The 17,990-nt window shown below is 42.7% G+C and overlaps 1 protein-coding gene across 1 annotated transcript; it reads left to right on the top strand.

Annotated features, from left to right (window-relative positions):
• The first annotated feature begins 11,743 nt into the window (after positions 1 to 11,743).
• Positions 11,744 to 12,731, top strand: LOC131481905 (olfactory receptor 1L4). The gene has a single exon (XM_058672658.1). The coding sequence runs from the start codon at positions 11,759 to 11,761 to the stop codon at positions 12,692 to 12,694; it is 936 nt and encodes a 311-aa protein (XP_058528641.1). The 5' UTR covers positions 11,744 to 11,758; the 3' UTR covers positions 12,695 to 12,731.
• Positions 12,732 to 17,990: the final 5,259 nt, after the last annotated feature.

The following is a 17,990-nucleotide window of genomic DNA, read 5'->3' as shown; positions in this document are numbered from 1 at the left end:
GAACAGAGTGATGGGCTACCATACTTGAGAAAGTGTTTGTGAGCTTATCTGGCTATCTCTCCTACCTACCCTTTACTATCTGGTACTCAAATAGGTCATAAGGAGTGGGCATGATGGCTCAATTAGCTAATCCTCTAGATACAAGCACTGACATCCCATCTGGACACCAGTTTGTGTCCCATTGGCTCCACTTCTGAATCATCTGCCTGTCATTGACCTTGAAAAGCAGTGGAGGATGGTTCAAAGACTTCGGACCCTGCACCTGTTTGGTAGACCCAGAAGAAACTCTTTACTTCTGGTTTCAGATTGACTTATCTACTGTTATTGTAACCATTTAAGGAGTGAACCAGCAGGTAGAAGACCTTTCTCCCTGTCTCTCCTCTCTGTAAACCTGTATTTCCAATGAAAATAAGTATTTTTTTAAAAAAAATATTATGAGAGGTAATAATGCATACCTGGGAGAGCACTGGCCTGGAGAAAAAACACTCAATCTCTGACCACATACATATTTAATTCCAGATCAAATATAGTGTGAAGGATTCAAATTTCAGAAAATTGTTTTTCTCCTCCCTTGTATATTGGCAACATTACATTTTGATAAAGCTATTTCCAATATACTCTTTTGTAACCTTAACAGTAATTGTACTAACAGCGTTAAACGTTTCTTAGAAATTGCCAGCAGAAACTAGATGGATTTTGTGTGATACTGGAGAATAAGGGGAGGAATATTGTTAATAAAGATTCAAAGATCCGAAAATAGTGAAAAGTTCCACATTATGTTTAGGTAATGCATTTGAGGGACACCAACACATCCTGTGAGGCTTCCTCGATTTGACAGCAAATATACTAACACTGCAAGTAGAGAAGCAACTAAAACTATGTTCACTCCACTCAACGCCAAGGGACTTTCAGTGTGTTTTTGCAGTGCGTGACTCCCTTTATCTTCCCTCTTAATTCTTTTACCTATGCAAGTCTTGCATCTCATCAGTCTGTCCTGAATATCATGGAAAAGCCAATGTGCGTTAGTAAGGATGAAATGGATTATAACATGAAAACAATCTCTCTCAGAATCTTAGGATATTAAATTAGAAGGTTTGTCCCTCATCCACCTGGCATGTCCACTGCAGGACAGTGTAAGAGTGCTTCTCATATTAAATGCTCAGCAATTTAAGGTTATTGGATGTCGCCTGTGAAACCATCAGTCATCACTCTGTCAGAAGCCAGGAAATAGTCTTTCTTTTTAAAAGATTTATTGATTTTTATTGGAAAAGTCAGATATACATAGAGGAGGAGAGAGAGAGACAGGAAGATCTTTCATTGGCTGGTTCACTACCCAAGTGGCCACAATGGCTGGAGCTGAGCCAATCTAAAACTAGGAGCCCGGAGCTTCCTCCAGGTCTTGGACACAGGTGCAGGGTCTCAAGGCTTTGGGATGTGTTCTACTGCTTTCCCAGGCCGCATTCAGGGAGCTAGATGGGAAGTGGGATTGCCAGGACATGAACTGGTGCGCATATGGTATCTTGCCGTGTGCAAGGCAAGGGCTTTAGCCACTAGGCTACTGCACCAGGACCAGGAAATACTCTTAACTGTTTTATACTGTTCCATTTATGATTTATGGGTTTCACTCAATGACACCCCCACTAGGCTTGCAGCCAGTCCTAGCTCCTGTTGCATGCTGGTATGTGCAACAGACTGGTCCAATCTGTCCTGCATCCCATTTGGCTCTTGTACACGTCAATGGGAGTTGGAGCCTAGGTTAGCCCAACCAATCCTACCATCCCGCCCATACTCATGCTGGTGGGTGCTACTGCCTGCCCAGCCACGCCTGCCCTCAGCCCTGATTCTCATGCTTATTGGTAGGAGCTGCAGCATATCAGAGGGGTGCCCACAATTTCCCTACTATGGCTACTCCCAATTCCAGATCTTGCACTTTACAGGTGGTTCTACAGTCTAAGTCTGACAGGACTTGCCCCTAGTTTCAGAACCTGCTAGTCAATGCTATGCAAAGCCTGACTAGCCTGCACTTACTCCGGCTCATGCATGCAGCTTAGTCCTGCTTGGCTCTCCCTCTAACCCAGTCACATGCAGGCCAACAGGCTTTGTAGCCCTGCCCAACCTGATCTGCCCCAGTCCTAGCTCTCATGCTCATCAGCATGAGTACTGACCCAGCAAGGAAGTCCTCACAGCCCCTATCCTGGGCTCGACCCCCTCCCCAAGTCCCATGTATGCTAGTGGGTGCTGTGACCCAGTCTGGCATGGCCTGCCTCACCTCAGTATTCACCAACAGTTGCTGTAGCCTTGTTCAGCTCAGTGTTCCCCTAGGTCCAGCTCATGCTGGTCGGTGCTGCAGCCTAGCTCGGCATGAACGGTTCCCAGTCTCTAATATGAACTGGTTGCTGTTGCAGCCTAACCTGGCCTGTTCTGCACTCCTACTAGTTCTCACATCTGTCACTCAGAGCTATGCACTGACCCAGCAAGGCCAGCCCCTGGACCTGACCCACATGTATGCCAGCAAGTACTGTAACCTGGCTTGGTCGGGACTTCTCCCAGTCTTGGTTTTTGCATTCACCTATAGGGCCTGTGTTCTGGCAGAAGAGTTCCCCAAGCCTCTCTATCAGGTTACCTCCTAGTAGCAGATCTCTTGACTTAGTCTAATTTGGCCTACTTCCTATCCTGGCAGGTATGGAAGACTTGCCCAACTGGCTCACACCCATTCCAGCTCTTATTGTTGGAGGCTATAGCCTAGCCCTGACTGGCCTACCCCCAGACCCAGCTTGGGCATGATTCAGTGGGTACCAAGACCCAGCCCAGCCTGTCCTACACCCACTCTGGCTCTTGCAAGTACCAGTGGATGCTAGAGCGTAACTCAGTCTGGCATACCCCAGACCCAGTTCACATCCAAGCCAACGGATGCTGCAACCATGTCCAGCCCAGTTTCCACCCTCATTCCAGCTCCTGCACTCACCAGTGGGAACCACAGCTCAGCTGGGGTGCCCCCTTAGCTCCCTAACCAGGCCTGCTCCCAAACACAGATCTTACATGTGCCAGAGGTTGCTCTGACCCAGCTCAGCATAGCCCATCCTCTGTCTTAGCCTTTGCCATCAGATGCTACAGCCTGGCATGGCCTGGTTGGCCCCAGTCCTAACTCTTGCTGGTCAGTGTTATAGCCTAGCCCTGCCCAGGCTGCTCCCATTCCTGGCTCATGCAAACCAGCAGGTGTGATAGCATAGCCTAGCCCAGCATGTCCCACATCCGATTTTGGCTCTTGCTGTGCTATGGTCTGGCCTGGCCTTGCTGGGTCCCCCAACCTGCTACCACCAAGAGCCAACCCATACACCTGCCAACAAGTGAAATAGCCCTACCCAGCATGGCCAACACCCAAACCTGACTCACATGCCCACCAGCAGGAACAAACGGCCCACCACGTGGGTTCCTCAAGTTCCCCCACCAGGCCCACTACCAGACCCAGATCTAACATATGCCAGCAGGTGCTAGGCCCTTACTTGACAGAGTCTGACTCTATCCTCAGTGTTAGCCTTTGTGTGTGCTGGTGGATATTGTGGTGTGCCTGTGGGTGCTACAGCCTGGACCAGCCGGGCCTGTTTCCAACCCCAGTATCCATGAGCGAAGGTGAGTTCCATAGTTGTGCCTAGCTGAGCCTGTTGCCACCCTCAGCACTCAAGTAAACCAGCTGTAATGTTATTCCCCCAGGGGTGAGTCCATGATCCCCCACAGAATCTTCTTCCAAATCTGGTTTTCTTGTGTGCTAGTTAGTGTCATGGTCCAGCCTAGTATGGTCCAACACTCACTGAAAGGCACTATGGTTGAGCCTTGCCAGGCAGACCCCCCCCAACCATAGCTTTTGCGTACACCAGTAGATGGTGGCTAATACCAATAATCCCATCTCAGGTCTCCCACGTGGGCAGGTGCATTGGTTTGGCCCCAAAAGTTCTTCTAGTTTCCCTCCTCTAACCCACTCAGTCTCATCCCCCTTGTTAGCTGCAAGTGCAGTAGCCTGGTTGGTGGAAGCCCCCACCCCAGAAGTCACTCCTTACCTGTCATGTTCTCACTCAGCAGTTCTCCGTCCCACACAGACTTTCCCTCCCTCCCCAGAATCTCTTCCTGAACGATCCGTAGCCCCCATGCCTGGGAGCACACAGACTCCCAAATTCAGTCTTTCCATGGTGTTCTGTGCCAGTCTGGGGCTTCGCCTCCCACCTAGGGCCCATACACACTGATGCACAGGTCCCCCAGACCCTGTCTGTTGGCATAGTGATGTCTTCCCACTAGAAAAAAAAGGGAAAAAATGGATAGGGAGCTATGCTGGCACACTGATCTAGTTAACACAAATTTGGCATTAACCAGGCCCAGGATACCTGCCAGCTATTAGTTGCTCTTCTCACAGCAATGTAACACTTGCCTAAGTACAATGCAACTTCGACAGTTACCTACAACTGAGGAAGTCTACTATTTAGTAATTTGGGGAACTGAGAATCAAATGTTAGCAATCTGGCTTAAGAAAAAACTAAAGCTGGGTGCCTGCCCTCAATCCCTCCCAATCCCCACCCCCAACACCTGGCAGACAAAAAGGACCCCCAGGTGCGGCTCTCTCTTCTCTCTCTTGCTCTTCTTCTTTGCTCTCCCCTCTTCCTCCGGCCTCCCTTCCCCCCCTCCCCTTCCCCTCTACGCTGTTCCTGCCCCACTGGAATAACCCTCCTTAAAAAAAAAAAAAAAAAAAAAACTAAAGCAATAAAAGCTTTATGGAGAGCAACCCAAAATACTGAATCCCAGGAAGGATATTGCAAGGCCACATGATTTGTTAGGCACAGACAGCATCCAGTCAGTCTGACTTCGGATTCTCCAACTCCTGCACCTGGAGATGTCCTCCAGGAGACACAGAACCCCAGGGAGATAAAAAGGCCTGATCAGGTAGGGACACAGAAACCTAAATATACGTGTGTATCAGAGCACACACACACAGAGCATACATGCATGTCAGGTACACACGTGTGCAGGAACATTTGCGCACATAGGGTTTACAGTGAGGCGGGAACACACCTCTATCCATGCTGCTGCGTGCCTCCAATTCCCTGCCTGAGTGTTGGAGGCTACATCTCTGGAGCCCAGGTTCCCTGCAGAGCTCAACAAGGCCATCAGTAATGTTCTACCCCCTGGGAAGGTTGTAGAACCCACACCCCCAAGGCGTGCAGAGGACAGGTCTCTGGGCCTCCCTTGCTGGCATCAAGTCCTCTTGTACCCAGAAAAGAAGCAGTTCAGCTCTGAAGCTAGATATCACATTCAAAGAGCTTTGCAGAGATTCAGAGCCATAGCTGAGCCACCTGGCAGCCCCCACGTATCTGCAGGACAACGCAACTCCTCCGATAGGTCTCCAGGTAGGCAGCCTTGGCACGGGGTCCAGGGAGTTCGGTCTTTTGAAACAGGGGGCAGTGGTGTTGATATCTTCACCCTGCCCTTTCTCCCTTTTTGTGATGATCTTCTCCATCTCAACAGGCAGGAAACACCATCTTTCCCTCTATATCTCCCCCTCTGTGTCTCTATGGCCAAACATTGGAAGCACTCTCTCGGGTAGAGAGTTGCAGATACTGGTTTCTGCTTTTACAGGGCAAAACACGAATCCTGAAACCCATGACCCATAAAGTGATCCCCAACAGGACAAGCAAATGAACAAGAAATTCAGAACAGCAAGTGAATTAAGAGCACACACTCTAAAACTCAACTCTAACACACCTGCCTGTGCAACCTTGGGCAAGTCATGGTGGTCCAATATGCCATGCTTTTTGTGTTTTGTAAAATAGAGTGTTGTGAAGACTAAATGACTTGATGTACACTAATATACTTAATTATTATAGTGTCTGGTGATGATAGTAGGCAAACTAGTATTTGGCAATGATAGGAAGGTTTCCAAAGTCAGAGACATTCCTGTCAGCGGTATTCCAGCGTCTAAGCCACCTCCAGATATACGAGTTTCTCATACTGGAAAACATGGAGACTGTACGACTGCTTTCCTGGGAAGCTAAAATTATGGGGTGAAAGGCACAAGGATCTCAAGTCCCATGATATCCAAGTAGGGTGAAACATTCTAAGAAGTCCCCATCTCATTATCAGGATGCAGTCTGAACTTCCTGTATCAATGGCTGCAATAGTAAATACTGATTGGGCACAGGCAGTGAGAAGGCAACAGGAAGAAATGAAGCTTGAAAACTGAACACATTGAATTAGTGAGAGGCAGATCCAGGCATTCTAGAAGCCAGTGGTTCAAAGAAAGCCTGGGCAGAGAGTGGAGCAGCAGAAGCAAAGAACAGCTGGAAGCTGCATGGGTGACTCCCTGAGGACTCTGATGGACAGAAACTGCCCAGACAACCTTTCCAAGCCAAAATATGTAGGAAGTGAGAGACCAAGCTGAGCCATCATCTTCTCTGGAGCCAAGAGAGATGGGGTAACACTCTCATCTGACATAGGAGTCAAAAGCAGGCAGGAAAGAGACTTCAGAGAGCTGGAAAAGAAAGAACCAGTCTCAAAGGGACCCTGCAGAATCACTTATGTAGAATGTGTCTCTCCATAAGGGCCATGCGCCAACACTGCTCTGCAGGTCCTACTGCTGGCCCAGAGCAAGAGAGCCATCAGAAGGAGAGAAGTAGGGTTTAAAAATAGCAGCCTGGGGAGATGAAGTGTAAGGTCAGGTGGGTGCTGGTGCTGTATCATCAGTGAGCTGTTGTTTCTTCAATATCTGAGGCAGCCGGGGTCCAAAGCTCCTCTCCAGCCTTCCCTTGCTGGAGGTAACAAACAGAAGAGTTCATGGATGGGAGTCAGAGTGGGGGTAGGAAAGAAAGAAAGCGAAAAGACCCAAAAGCACAAGACCAAATGGTGGAGCAGGCGTGGACCAGCAGGAGGCTCAGGCACAGAGGTCAAACATCTGCTTGCAAAGCACACGTCAGCTTTGTTCTCCAGCACACGGCTATGGTTTACACAATAAAGAGGTTATCAAATTCAAACCAAACTACAGAAATGAATCTCTGAAGAGGAAACTCTCATTTAGGAATAAAGAATAGCTTTGGAATCTGGGACACACAAAAGAAAGACTATAGGTTTCATCAGAACAGAGAAATTTGAATCAATTTCTTATCAAAGAAAATTCATTGACACTTTTGGTGCTTGAAGGAGCTGGCAAGCTCTGGTCAACATGCAGCAGTAGTTACTGTGCAAAGCTCCTGGTAGGTAATGGTTGGCAGATCCATCAGCTGTTGCTGAATTAAAATATACAGTCTTCAAGCAAAGTCAGGCTGTTTGGCTTGACTGGATGAGCAGTGCAGTTCCTGAAACAATGATTTGTGACTTCTGCATTTTCTCTCTTTGGCCTCCTGGATCTATTCTACATGGGTAAAATGAGAAGGTGCATGTTTGTGTGGTTAATTTCCACAAGCTACGGGAAGGAGTGTACCATGCATCATTTGCAGCCACATACATAGTTGTGAGTCTTAAATACACCAATCACCAGTTCTGTGATTCTCCAAACCTCAGTTTCCTTATCTGTACAAGGGCTCAGTAGTGCTACGTAAGTGATAGTGCTATTCTGCAGTTTAAAAGAGATAAGTTCTAAGTACAGAACCTGTCTAATAATTGTTAGCTGGACTTTGTTTCCAGTTTAGCCATTTCCAGCTGCCCCTGCTCAGGGGAGCAGAGGCATGCTGATAGGTAACTCTCTCCCAAGATCTTGTGTACCCAAATGCATGCTTATGCAATTTGAGGAATGCATTCTGTGCTTCCAATCTGTACTGCCTGGTTTCTCGAGGATAAGAAAGTTGCCAAGGATACAGGTTGGATAACACCAACCTGAGATGACAAATGTCCATAGTGTGAGAACATCAATGGAGAAATTGAAAAGTGTAGAAATAACCTATATGCTTTATCAATGAAAGGAGTAAATATTTGTTAAGGTGAAGTAGTGAAAGGTAAAAAGTCTTCACAACCACGAACAAGTCTCTCACTCAACTGTCTTTTGAGTTTCAGATGACAGGCAGGAGCGGAAAGTAACTGAGGAGCTCACAGGTATGCACCATCATCTCATGGAAGTGCTATGGCGTGGCAAGGCACGAGACATTGTACAGTGTTACCAGATCAGATGTTAAAATGGGAAAGACCCTGAGAAATGTCACTTAAGTCCTGGGAATTCCAGACTCAAACCAAAGGTGATCAAGTAGCTTAGCACTACCAAGTAAACCATGTTCCAGGAGTGAGACTGAAAGCCAGAGAAGGAAACAAGGCAAGTTGAGAGAATGATTCCAATTCCCAAGAGAGGGATGAAGAGTGTGTATCTCAGGTTGTGCTTAGCTACCGACATGTTCAATGTTCATAAATTGCTTCAGCATTCTGTAACGCTAAACCTATTTTCTAATTGAGCACAGAACCTCAGAGTCTACCAAAGAAATGCTTACATGGGGGTTCAATAAATATACACCAAAAAATATCCACTGGAACTATGTCTGTGTGAGGGAGAAAAAAAAAACCACTATTGCTAATACTGTGCTCTTACTCAGATAATTGTTGTTATTTAGCCTATGCTTATGTTCTAGTGGAAATGTGGTCTCCCTACCTTTCCTTGTTTAGCAACAAATTAAGCCTATGATTATAGAGTGTATTATAATTACGTATTTGCAAAAACTGACTAACAGAGGAGAGGTTGGGAGGGGTATGAGGCATGGAGCAGGGGAGTGAGGAAAGTGTGGCTGTCTTCTTGAACTGTATCAATGAAATACATAAAGTCTGTTATCTTTATATCAATATATACAATTTTAAAAGTAAATAAGAAGATATATTCAACATGGAATACAACTCAGAAATAAAAAGGAATGAAATCCTGTGCTTTACACAAAAAGTGGATGCAACTGGAGACCGTTATAGTTAGCGAAACAAACCAGAGCCAAAAAAAATAAATAAATAACATGCCCTTTCTGTATTTAGCATGGATTTGCATTCATGCAGCAAGAAGTCTTTAAAATATACATACAGTTCTAATTCTCCAGATAAGGAACTATGGGGATTTTTAATATTTCATATTGTAAAGTTAGTAGAAATAAGTGTGTGTTTATCATTTGAAAATGCAAGCAATGTAATACAATGCTAAATGTTGACGTTGCTCTATCTCTTCAATCTCACATCAGAAGGCAACCACATAAAACAGATCTTCAAGATAGTCATGGAAGATGCCAATTATGCAAAAAAAATTCATGACTTCTAAATCATTTTGCACCAAAATACTTCTCTCTTAATTCCATTGCCATGAACTTTTTAAAGTACCTTTATGCACATCAACAGAAACACACTGTAATACACATAACATGAAATTTATCTTCTCCTCATGAAAATAGAATTATTCTATATATCTCCCTCTGCAACTTGCTTTTGTCACCAAAATACCATAGACAGTATTACAATAATGATAAAATAGATAGAGTTCAGTCATCAAACTGCCTATATTCAAATTCCAGGTTAACCAATTATGTAGGATCTGCTAATTAACTTTCCTAAACTCTAGTTTTTTCATCTGTAAAACTGGAATAATAATAGTGTCAATCCCTTGGGATTTGGAGAGATAAAAGAATAAGAAATGTGAGAAGCAGTTAATTCAGTGTGTGGCCCATATCAAGGCCCAAAAAAATGTTGGTAAATACTGGCATTAGCCATTTTATTTTTTAAAATACTATATGTCACTGAGTAAGAAGAATGTATTATGAATTGCTTAACAGTTCACCAATTTGTGAATACCCAGGTTGTTTCTTCTGTGATCATATTGTCTGGCTTGATAATACAGGCAATAATAAAATGAAAAATGTAACCATCTCTTTGTATTACACAAATATGACTATTTCCAAAGCATGGGTTTTCATAAATACCCAACAAAGAGATTTCAATTTTTTTATTCCAATACAGCCCTCAAAAGTATATACTGATTTATCCTCTCACTACCAATATATGACCATCTATTTCCTTCTGAATACCATAACAAAGACATGTTGTCAATCAAATGAACAAAAACACATTTCAGCCTAATAATTATTTTTTAATTATCAGTGGGGTTGACTGTCTTGATATATACTTTATTGGTAAATGCGTTTGAGATTTTTTTCTTGAGATAACAATCTATATTTTAGCTTTTCTGGTGGTTTTTTTAATACGAAATTCAAGTTTTTAAACACAATATTTATTCATTATAGCTTCACATTTCATTTCTTACTTCATATGATTCTCATTATAATATAAAAATACACTTTAGGTATGACTTATTTACACTCTGGATTTTTAACTTTTGAATAATTTATTCATCTGGGATTTGTTTGTAAGTGTGAATAAGAAATAAATCTAACTTTTTTCCCCCACATGTTCAGCTATTGCCATCCTTATCAGCAGTTTAGTATTTCAATTATTCTCCATTGTTTTGAAAAAAATTTTAAGTTACACAAAGACATATAAAGGCAGACAGTCAGAGAAAATTTTATGGTGGTTTACTGGTTTGTATTCCCTTGGGTTCTTTTTAGAAATGTACTGAATTTTACTCATTTGTAAATAATTATTATCTTAAAATATTGAGTCTTCTTTCTCCATCTATTCAGACCATTTTGTGCTCTATTATCATGGCTTTCCATGAGCCCAGACACTTATTTCCATGGGAATTTATAAAAATATAAATTTTTTTACTATTATCAACTAAAACTTTTATAAAATAATATTTTTCTAACAGAGAAAGGTATTAAAATGTACATATTAATCTCATATTTGGCTATCTTCACAAAATGTAAGTTTTATAAGGAAACATATCACCTAAAAATAGGGACAAATTAATCTTCTCCAGAGTTTCTGTATGTTATTTCTTTGATTTTCCCTTTTTCTTGGCTTGCTCTCCCATCCAAGCAATAGCTCAATAGTAGTGAAAAAAGCCATTCAGTTCTCGTCTTCACTGCTATTGATGCCAAAAGAACTCTTATATGCTAAGCTTTATATTCCTGTGATATTTAATCTGTAGAGTAATAACTTCGAAGAATTGTACTCAAGAAAGCTAATATATTTAAACAATTTATTTCATTAACATTGGTTATTCTTGGTAAGACTTGTATTTTAAGTGATATCCTGGAGACAATAATTATAATTAACGTGTCCAAACATTGTTATCCGAACAAGAATGAGTAAACAGAAACTGAGGAGATATTTCTCTTAAGATTGAAAGAAGCCTCCTGTGAGTTAATTGGGGAACCATAGACCACTGATTAGTTGAGACTTTCATTACCACTCTGTTATCACTACCACATCCCAAACAAACAGCAAACACTTACAGAAGACCCCATTATGGGGCTTCCTTTTATGAAAGTGTTCTGATTCAAGGTAGGAACCAGGAGGCTCTTCTTGTAGGACATAATTGGGGGCCTAACAGTCAAGAAACAACTAAAAGGGAATATTTTGAATGGCAAAGGAGAACAACACAGGCCAACTGTGCTACATGGAAGTTCCTGAGGACTTACAGAAAACAGCCAACTCATCTTGGTTATCTTCCAACTATCCTCTTACTGAACTTCATCCACCACTTCACAGTAGTTTCTTAAACAGTCAAAGAAAACCAAACGCTATTACAATTCAAAATAATAGAGAAGGATCTTTAAAGGTTGATGTTAGCAAATATGTCTTGATCAGGTTCCCCTTTCCATCACTCCCTCAGCTTCTCCAGACCCTGACCAGGACACCCAGCAACATGGAGACCAAGAACCACAGCAGCACCTCCGGCTTCATCCTCCTGGGCCTCTCTGCCAACCCACAGCTGCAGAAACCCCTCTTCGGCATCTTCCTCCTCATGTACCTGGTCACTGTGCTGGGAAATGTGCTCATCATCCTGGCCATCCGCTGCGACTCCAGGCTCCACACACCCATGTACTTTTTCCTCAGCAATTTGTCCTTCATGGATATCTGCTTCACCACAGTCATTGTGCCCAAGATGCTGGCAAATTTGCAATCAGAGACAAAGTTCATCTCCTACGTGGGGTGTTTGGTCCAAATGTACTTCTTCATGGCTTTTGGAAATACTGACAGCTACCTGCTGGCTTCTATGGCCATTGACCGGCTGGTAGCCATCTGCAACCCTTTCCACTATGATGTGGTTATGAACCCACGACGCTGCCTCCTCATGCTGCTGGGTTCTTGCACCATCTCCCACCTGCATTCGCTGCTCCGTGTGGTGCTCATGTCTCACCTGTCCTTTTGTGCCTCGCATGTCATTAAGCACTTTTTCTGTGACACCCAGCCTGTACTGAAGCTGTCCTGCTCCGACACATCCTCCAGCCAGGTTGTGGTCATGACCGAGACCCTGGCTGTCATCGTGACCCCTTTCCTGTGCATCCTCTTCTCCTACCTGCGCATCATCATCACAGTGCTCAGAATCCCCTCGGCAGCTGGCAAGTGGAAGGCCTTCTCCACCTGTGGCTCCCACCTCACCGTGGTGGCCCTGTTCTATGGCAGTGTCATCTATGTCTACTTCAGGCCCCTGTCCATGTACTCGGTGGTGAAGGACCGGGTGGCCACCGTCATGTACACAGTGGTGACACCCATGTTGAACCCTTTCATCTACAGTCTGAGGAACAAAGACATGAAGAGAGGTTTGAGGAAATTACGGGACACAGTTCACTTACCGTAGGAACAGAGTGATGGGCTACCATACTTGAGAAAGTGTTTGTGAGCTTATCTGGCTATCTCTCCTACCTACCCTTTACTATCTGGTACTCAAATAGGTCATTACATGTAGTCTTAGATATCAGCAAAAGAATTGTCCTGGTAGCAGAATATTTCATTTGTTATCAATGGCCTTTACCAAATGCATATTCATTTATAGACTAAGTACCAGCATGAATTCAAATTCCAGGAAAATCATTTTGCCATCCTTAGTAACATACAGTGGTATAAAGCTATCCTTACTTAACTCATCTATCAACCTTATAATTGCCAATAATTAAGAAATTATAGAGTCTGGTGCAATAGCTCATTGGCTTTATCTAAACCTCGAAAGCACTGGGATTCCATATGGGTGCCAGTACGTGTCCAGGCTGCTCCACTTCTCACCTGGCTCCCTGCTTGTGGCCTGTCAAAGCAGTAGAAGAGGGCCCAAAGTCTTGGAACCCTGCACCTGCACTGGAGACTCAGAAGAAGCTCCTGGCTCCTGGCTTTGGATCTGCTCAGCTCTGTACATTGTGACCACTTGGCTATAAACCAAGTGGATGAAATATCTTTCTGTCTCTCCTTCTCTCTGTAGGGCTGCTTTTCCAATAAAAATAAATAATCTTAAAAATTAGAAAACATGGGCCCGGCGGCGTGGCCTAGCGGCTAAAGTCCTCGCTTTGAACGCACCTGGATCCCATGTGGGCGCCGGTTCTAATCCCGGCTGCTCCACTTCCCATCCAGCTCCCTGCTTGTGGCCTGGGAAGGCAGTTGAGGACGGCCCAATGCATTGGGAGCCTGCACCCGCGTGGGAGACCCGGAAGAGGTTCCTGGTTCCTGGCATTGGATCGCGCGCATCGACCCATTGCGGCTCACTTGGGGAGTGAATCATCGGACGGAAGATCTTCCTCTCTGTCTCTCCTCCTCTCAGTATATCCGGCTTTCCAATAATAATAAATCTTTTAAAAAAAAATTAGAAAACATTAATTTTCAGGACCTGGCACGCTAGCCTAGTGGCTAAAGCCCTCACCTTGTACATGCCAGGATTCCATATGGGCATGACCAGTTCATGTCCCAGTGACCCCGCTTCCAATCCAGCTCCCTGCTTGTGGCCTGAGAAAGCAGTTGAGGATGGCTCAAAGCTTGGGATCTTGCATGGGAGACCTGGAATAGGCTCCTGGCTTCAGATCAGTGAAGCTCTGACCACTGGTGCTGCTTGAGGAGTGAATCAACGGATGGAAGATCTTCCTCTCTGTCTCTCCTCCTCTCTGTATATCTGACTTTCCAATTAAAAAATTTTTTTTAATCATTAGTTTTCAGAAGAATAGACTACACAGTTGTGATAGGGAACTGGGAAAGACTTCTTGGAGGAATAATCTCAGATCATCCTGAATGATGGATTGCAGTTTCACAGATAGAGGCTCCAAAGATGAAGAAATAGACGAGCACTACACATAGACAGAAACAGTAAAACATTAGTGAGGTGTGCTAAATTTGATAATTAGAACAAGGCTGGAAAGAGAAAGGAATCTATAACACATATTATTTCCTCATCCATGACTTAACAACGTGGCTCTCAGTACCCAATTTCTTTCCTTTCCATTAATTTTTCCTTACTCCACATGTCCAGAATCTTCCCTAAGCTGTCTTAATGTCCTAGAAAAATTAATACATATCCAGCAGGGCAATCTTGGTTTTGCTGAGAAAAGAATTTCAAAATCCTAAGACCTTATAATCAGAGATTTGTTTTTTGTTCACGTTATACATTCACCCTCCTAAGTATTCAGGGGTCTATGATTATGAGGCAGCATTGAAATCGTTAATCATCACTATATCTAAATCTGAGAAAGAATCTTGAAGATTTTATAATTCTACTGATTGATCCCACAAAGATACACTTCTAACCATAACTCGTTTGCATAGCTGATCTTATCATCCAACCCATAACTAAATCCAATCACATGCCTTTAGAACTCGAAGTGTTTGATGACTAGCATCAATGAAATCTGTGCAGCTACAATAACAAACGGATACACCCATGTGAAGTAACTGCTCGGTGATTCTCAATGATTATGTTTTTGCCAATCACAGTAGTCATGTATGACTTAGGTTGTCTCAATTGTTTCACTAAGTTCTCACAGCAGTCAGACTTCTTGTGTTAAAGAAACAGCAACTGCTGTATGGTGATCTCCAGGGACATAGAGACACCTAACATCCATATTCAGGTACCTGCTTCTACATTCACAAAATCACTCTCCAATTAGTGTGGATTTAAAAGCCAGGAAAGAAACCCAATTTTCAGTAGTGTTCATATATGCACAAGTATATTTTTTCTTCATCATTATTGCCTATCAATGGTTTGGAATAGCAGATACTGACCTGAAAGGTGTTTCAAACTGTAGTTATCTGCCATGGTTTTCTCATAGATGATCTATATGATTTTCTCTAACAAGCTAACTAGAGTTTTTAAAGCCCAGTATATATTAAATAAATAAATTAATAAGTAAATAAATATAGCTGGTGTAAATTATAAAGCAAAATAAAGCATTCTTGAAAATACTTATTTTATGTGTTTCTGGATTTAACAAATTCCTTTAAAAATTCTCTTATGAGCAATCCCACATATATTCCCAGATATCATGCCACCTTCCAGTAGGAATGAGCTTCCAGGAACTAGTAGTATCTGAAAATGCTTAGTTATATTTTCTTCAAAGGTTTATTTTTAATTTTTTTAAAGCAGTTATGGAGTGGGAGATCTCCTGTCAACTGGTTCACTCCCCAAATAGCTGCAAAAGCTGAGGCTGGGCCAGGTGGAAGCCAAGAGCTTTTTCCCTATCACTTGGATTCAGGGTCCCTTTGACTTGAACCATCTTCAGCTGCTTTTCAAAAAACATTAGCAGGGAGTTGGATCAGAAGTGGAGCAGCCAATACTCAAACTGGCACCCATAATGGGATCCCAACTTTGCTACTCACCCTTTTTATTTCTAAAGATTTAAGACTTTTGCTCTCTGAACAAAGGAGGCCAAAAATCAACTTCGAAATTTCTAATATATGTCAGCAAAGAAGAAAAAAATTTCTTGCTAATCAGATAATTCAGACGAGAGGCTAAGTAGATCTCTGAAATCTTGCCACATTGGGTAGAACGTTTCCTCACAGAACTTCAGAGAAAACTGGAATCCCCTGGTCAGATCTTCCATCCACATACAGGTCCATTGGATACTGGCTGATTTAAAGTGGAACAACACTAAAGGTCTATGTCTTAATAAGAAAAAAGTGAAGTCCTTGTATCATTAGTTTAATATATTTTTTCATATATAATATTATATGTAATTATTATAACATATAATTATATATATTATATAGTGTGTGTGCATGCATATACACACAAATTTTGAAGATTTGGCTCAATATTAAACAAAACTCAATTCATTGAACAGATTTTGCCTGTTTATCAAAGTAAGTAATATCAACTCAGAATAACAAGCATCATGAGGCTGAGGATAACCCAGGAAAAAATGAAGAGTATGAGGCTCTTTAAAAAGCAGTAGCCTAGTGACTAAAGTCCTCGCCTTGCACGCACCAGGGTCCCATATGGACACCAGTTCTAATCCCAGCAGCCTCGCTTCTGACCCAACACCTTGGGATCCTGCACCCACATAAGAGACCCAGAAGAGGCTCTGGACTCCTGGCTTCACATTGGCTCAGCTCCGGCCATAGTGGCTGCTTGGGGAATAAATCGACAGACAGAAGATCTTCCTCTTTGTCTCTCCTCCTCCCTGTATATCTAACTTTCCAATAAAAATCAAATAAATCTTAAAAAAAAACAAGTCAATTGGAAACCAGCCTTGAGCTGCTGCAGATAAACCCGCTGTCTGTGCTGTCCACATCCTATATGGATGCCAGTTCATGCCTGGATGCTCTACTTCTAATTCACCTCCTTGTTAATGGCCTGGGAAAATCAGAGTAAGATGTACCAAGATGTTCATAATATTGTAGTTCTTTTAAATTAATCTTTCTTAAAGAAGCATGCTGAACTATGAGGTTGAGATTATGTGACATCTGCAATTTGCTTGAAAATGCTCACCAATGACTAAACAATGATGGTGGACATAAAGGGGAGAAAAGATTGGCAAAACTTGAACAATTGTTACATTGTGAGATACATGATAAAGGTTAAAATAAATACATGAATTTCGGTATTTTTGTTTGAATTTGTTCATCATAAAATATTTAATAAAACACACAAGTTATTAGCAGCTCATCTAGGCCCAGTCTCAAGTCCTGGTTACTACTGATCTACTGCTTCTTTCCCTGTTATCATCAGCTTTGGGGCTGAAAAAAAAAGAGAGAGAAAAAAAGAGAGAAAGTGGGGGAGGAATGAAGGGATGAAGGAATGAAGGGAGGGATGGAGAGAGAGAAAGAGAAACAGGGAGGGAGGGAGGGAGGAAGGAAGGAAGGAACGGTTAACAGATTGTAAAATCATTCTTTCTTATGTAAAAATTGAAACTTATTTGACTTGATTACTCCACATTGCCAGACATACAGTAGGTGCTGAGCAGATGTTTGATGACTATTATAAATAACTACACAACAAGAATTTGGGGCCTTACCTTTCCATTTGAATAGCTATCTATTTAAAACATGAACATGCAGCAAAGATGAAATTTGGATTAGATATCTTAACTCAAGCCAATTGTCCACTAAAAAGTTGGGGTGTTTTTATTATTGTATGACACAGTTTAATAGGCATTGGGGTCTCCTTTGCCCCTCTCCAAGTTCCCTCCTCTTCCCACTGTTCTCCCCTCCAGTCTTACAATCGGTGTCTTTTGTGAGTTTTCACAACTCCATCATGCTACCACTGAGGTGTCTCCCAACAGCGTAGGAGATATCAGCCATTTTGCTGTTTGTCCATCCATGTACTGCACGCATGGGGACATACTTCTCTCTGTTTCCACCTATAAACATTAAGATCTTGTGATGCAATTCATTAATCGATCATCCATAAGAGACTGATTGTTTGTAATCACCTGAGATTGTCAATGTCTCTTTTGTCACTGTTACTGCTACTGCCCATAAGTAATGATATCCTTATTGTACTTTCATTAGTGCCACATGGGACACAAGCTGACATTTATTCCTACAGAAAGATGTGCACACTCCTTTTCACCACCCTAGTGTCACATTGATACCTTTGTTACACGTTCTTCAACTTCATGTGGATGAAGGTTCACCATTTTTTCCCCTGTGGTGGGAATGCATAATGAAAGTGTAGCAGAAAT

Source organism: Ochotona princeps, chromosome 14 (genome assembly GCF_030435755.1).
Source record: "Ochotona princeps isolate mOchPri1 chromosome 14, mOchPri1.hap1, whole genome shotgun sequence".
Taxonomy (NCBI): domain Eukaryota; kingdom Metazoa; phylum Chordata; class Mammalia; order Lagomorpha; family Ochotonidae; genus Ochotona; species Ochotona princeps.
The sequence above is the reverse complement of the archived record's forward strand: the minus strand, read 5'-3'. Positions and strand labels throughout refer to the sequence as shown.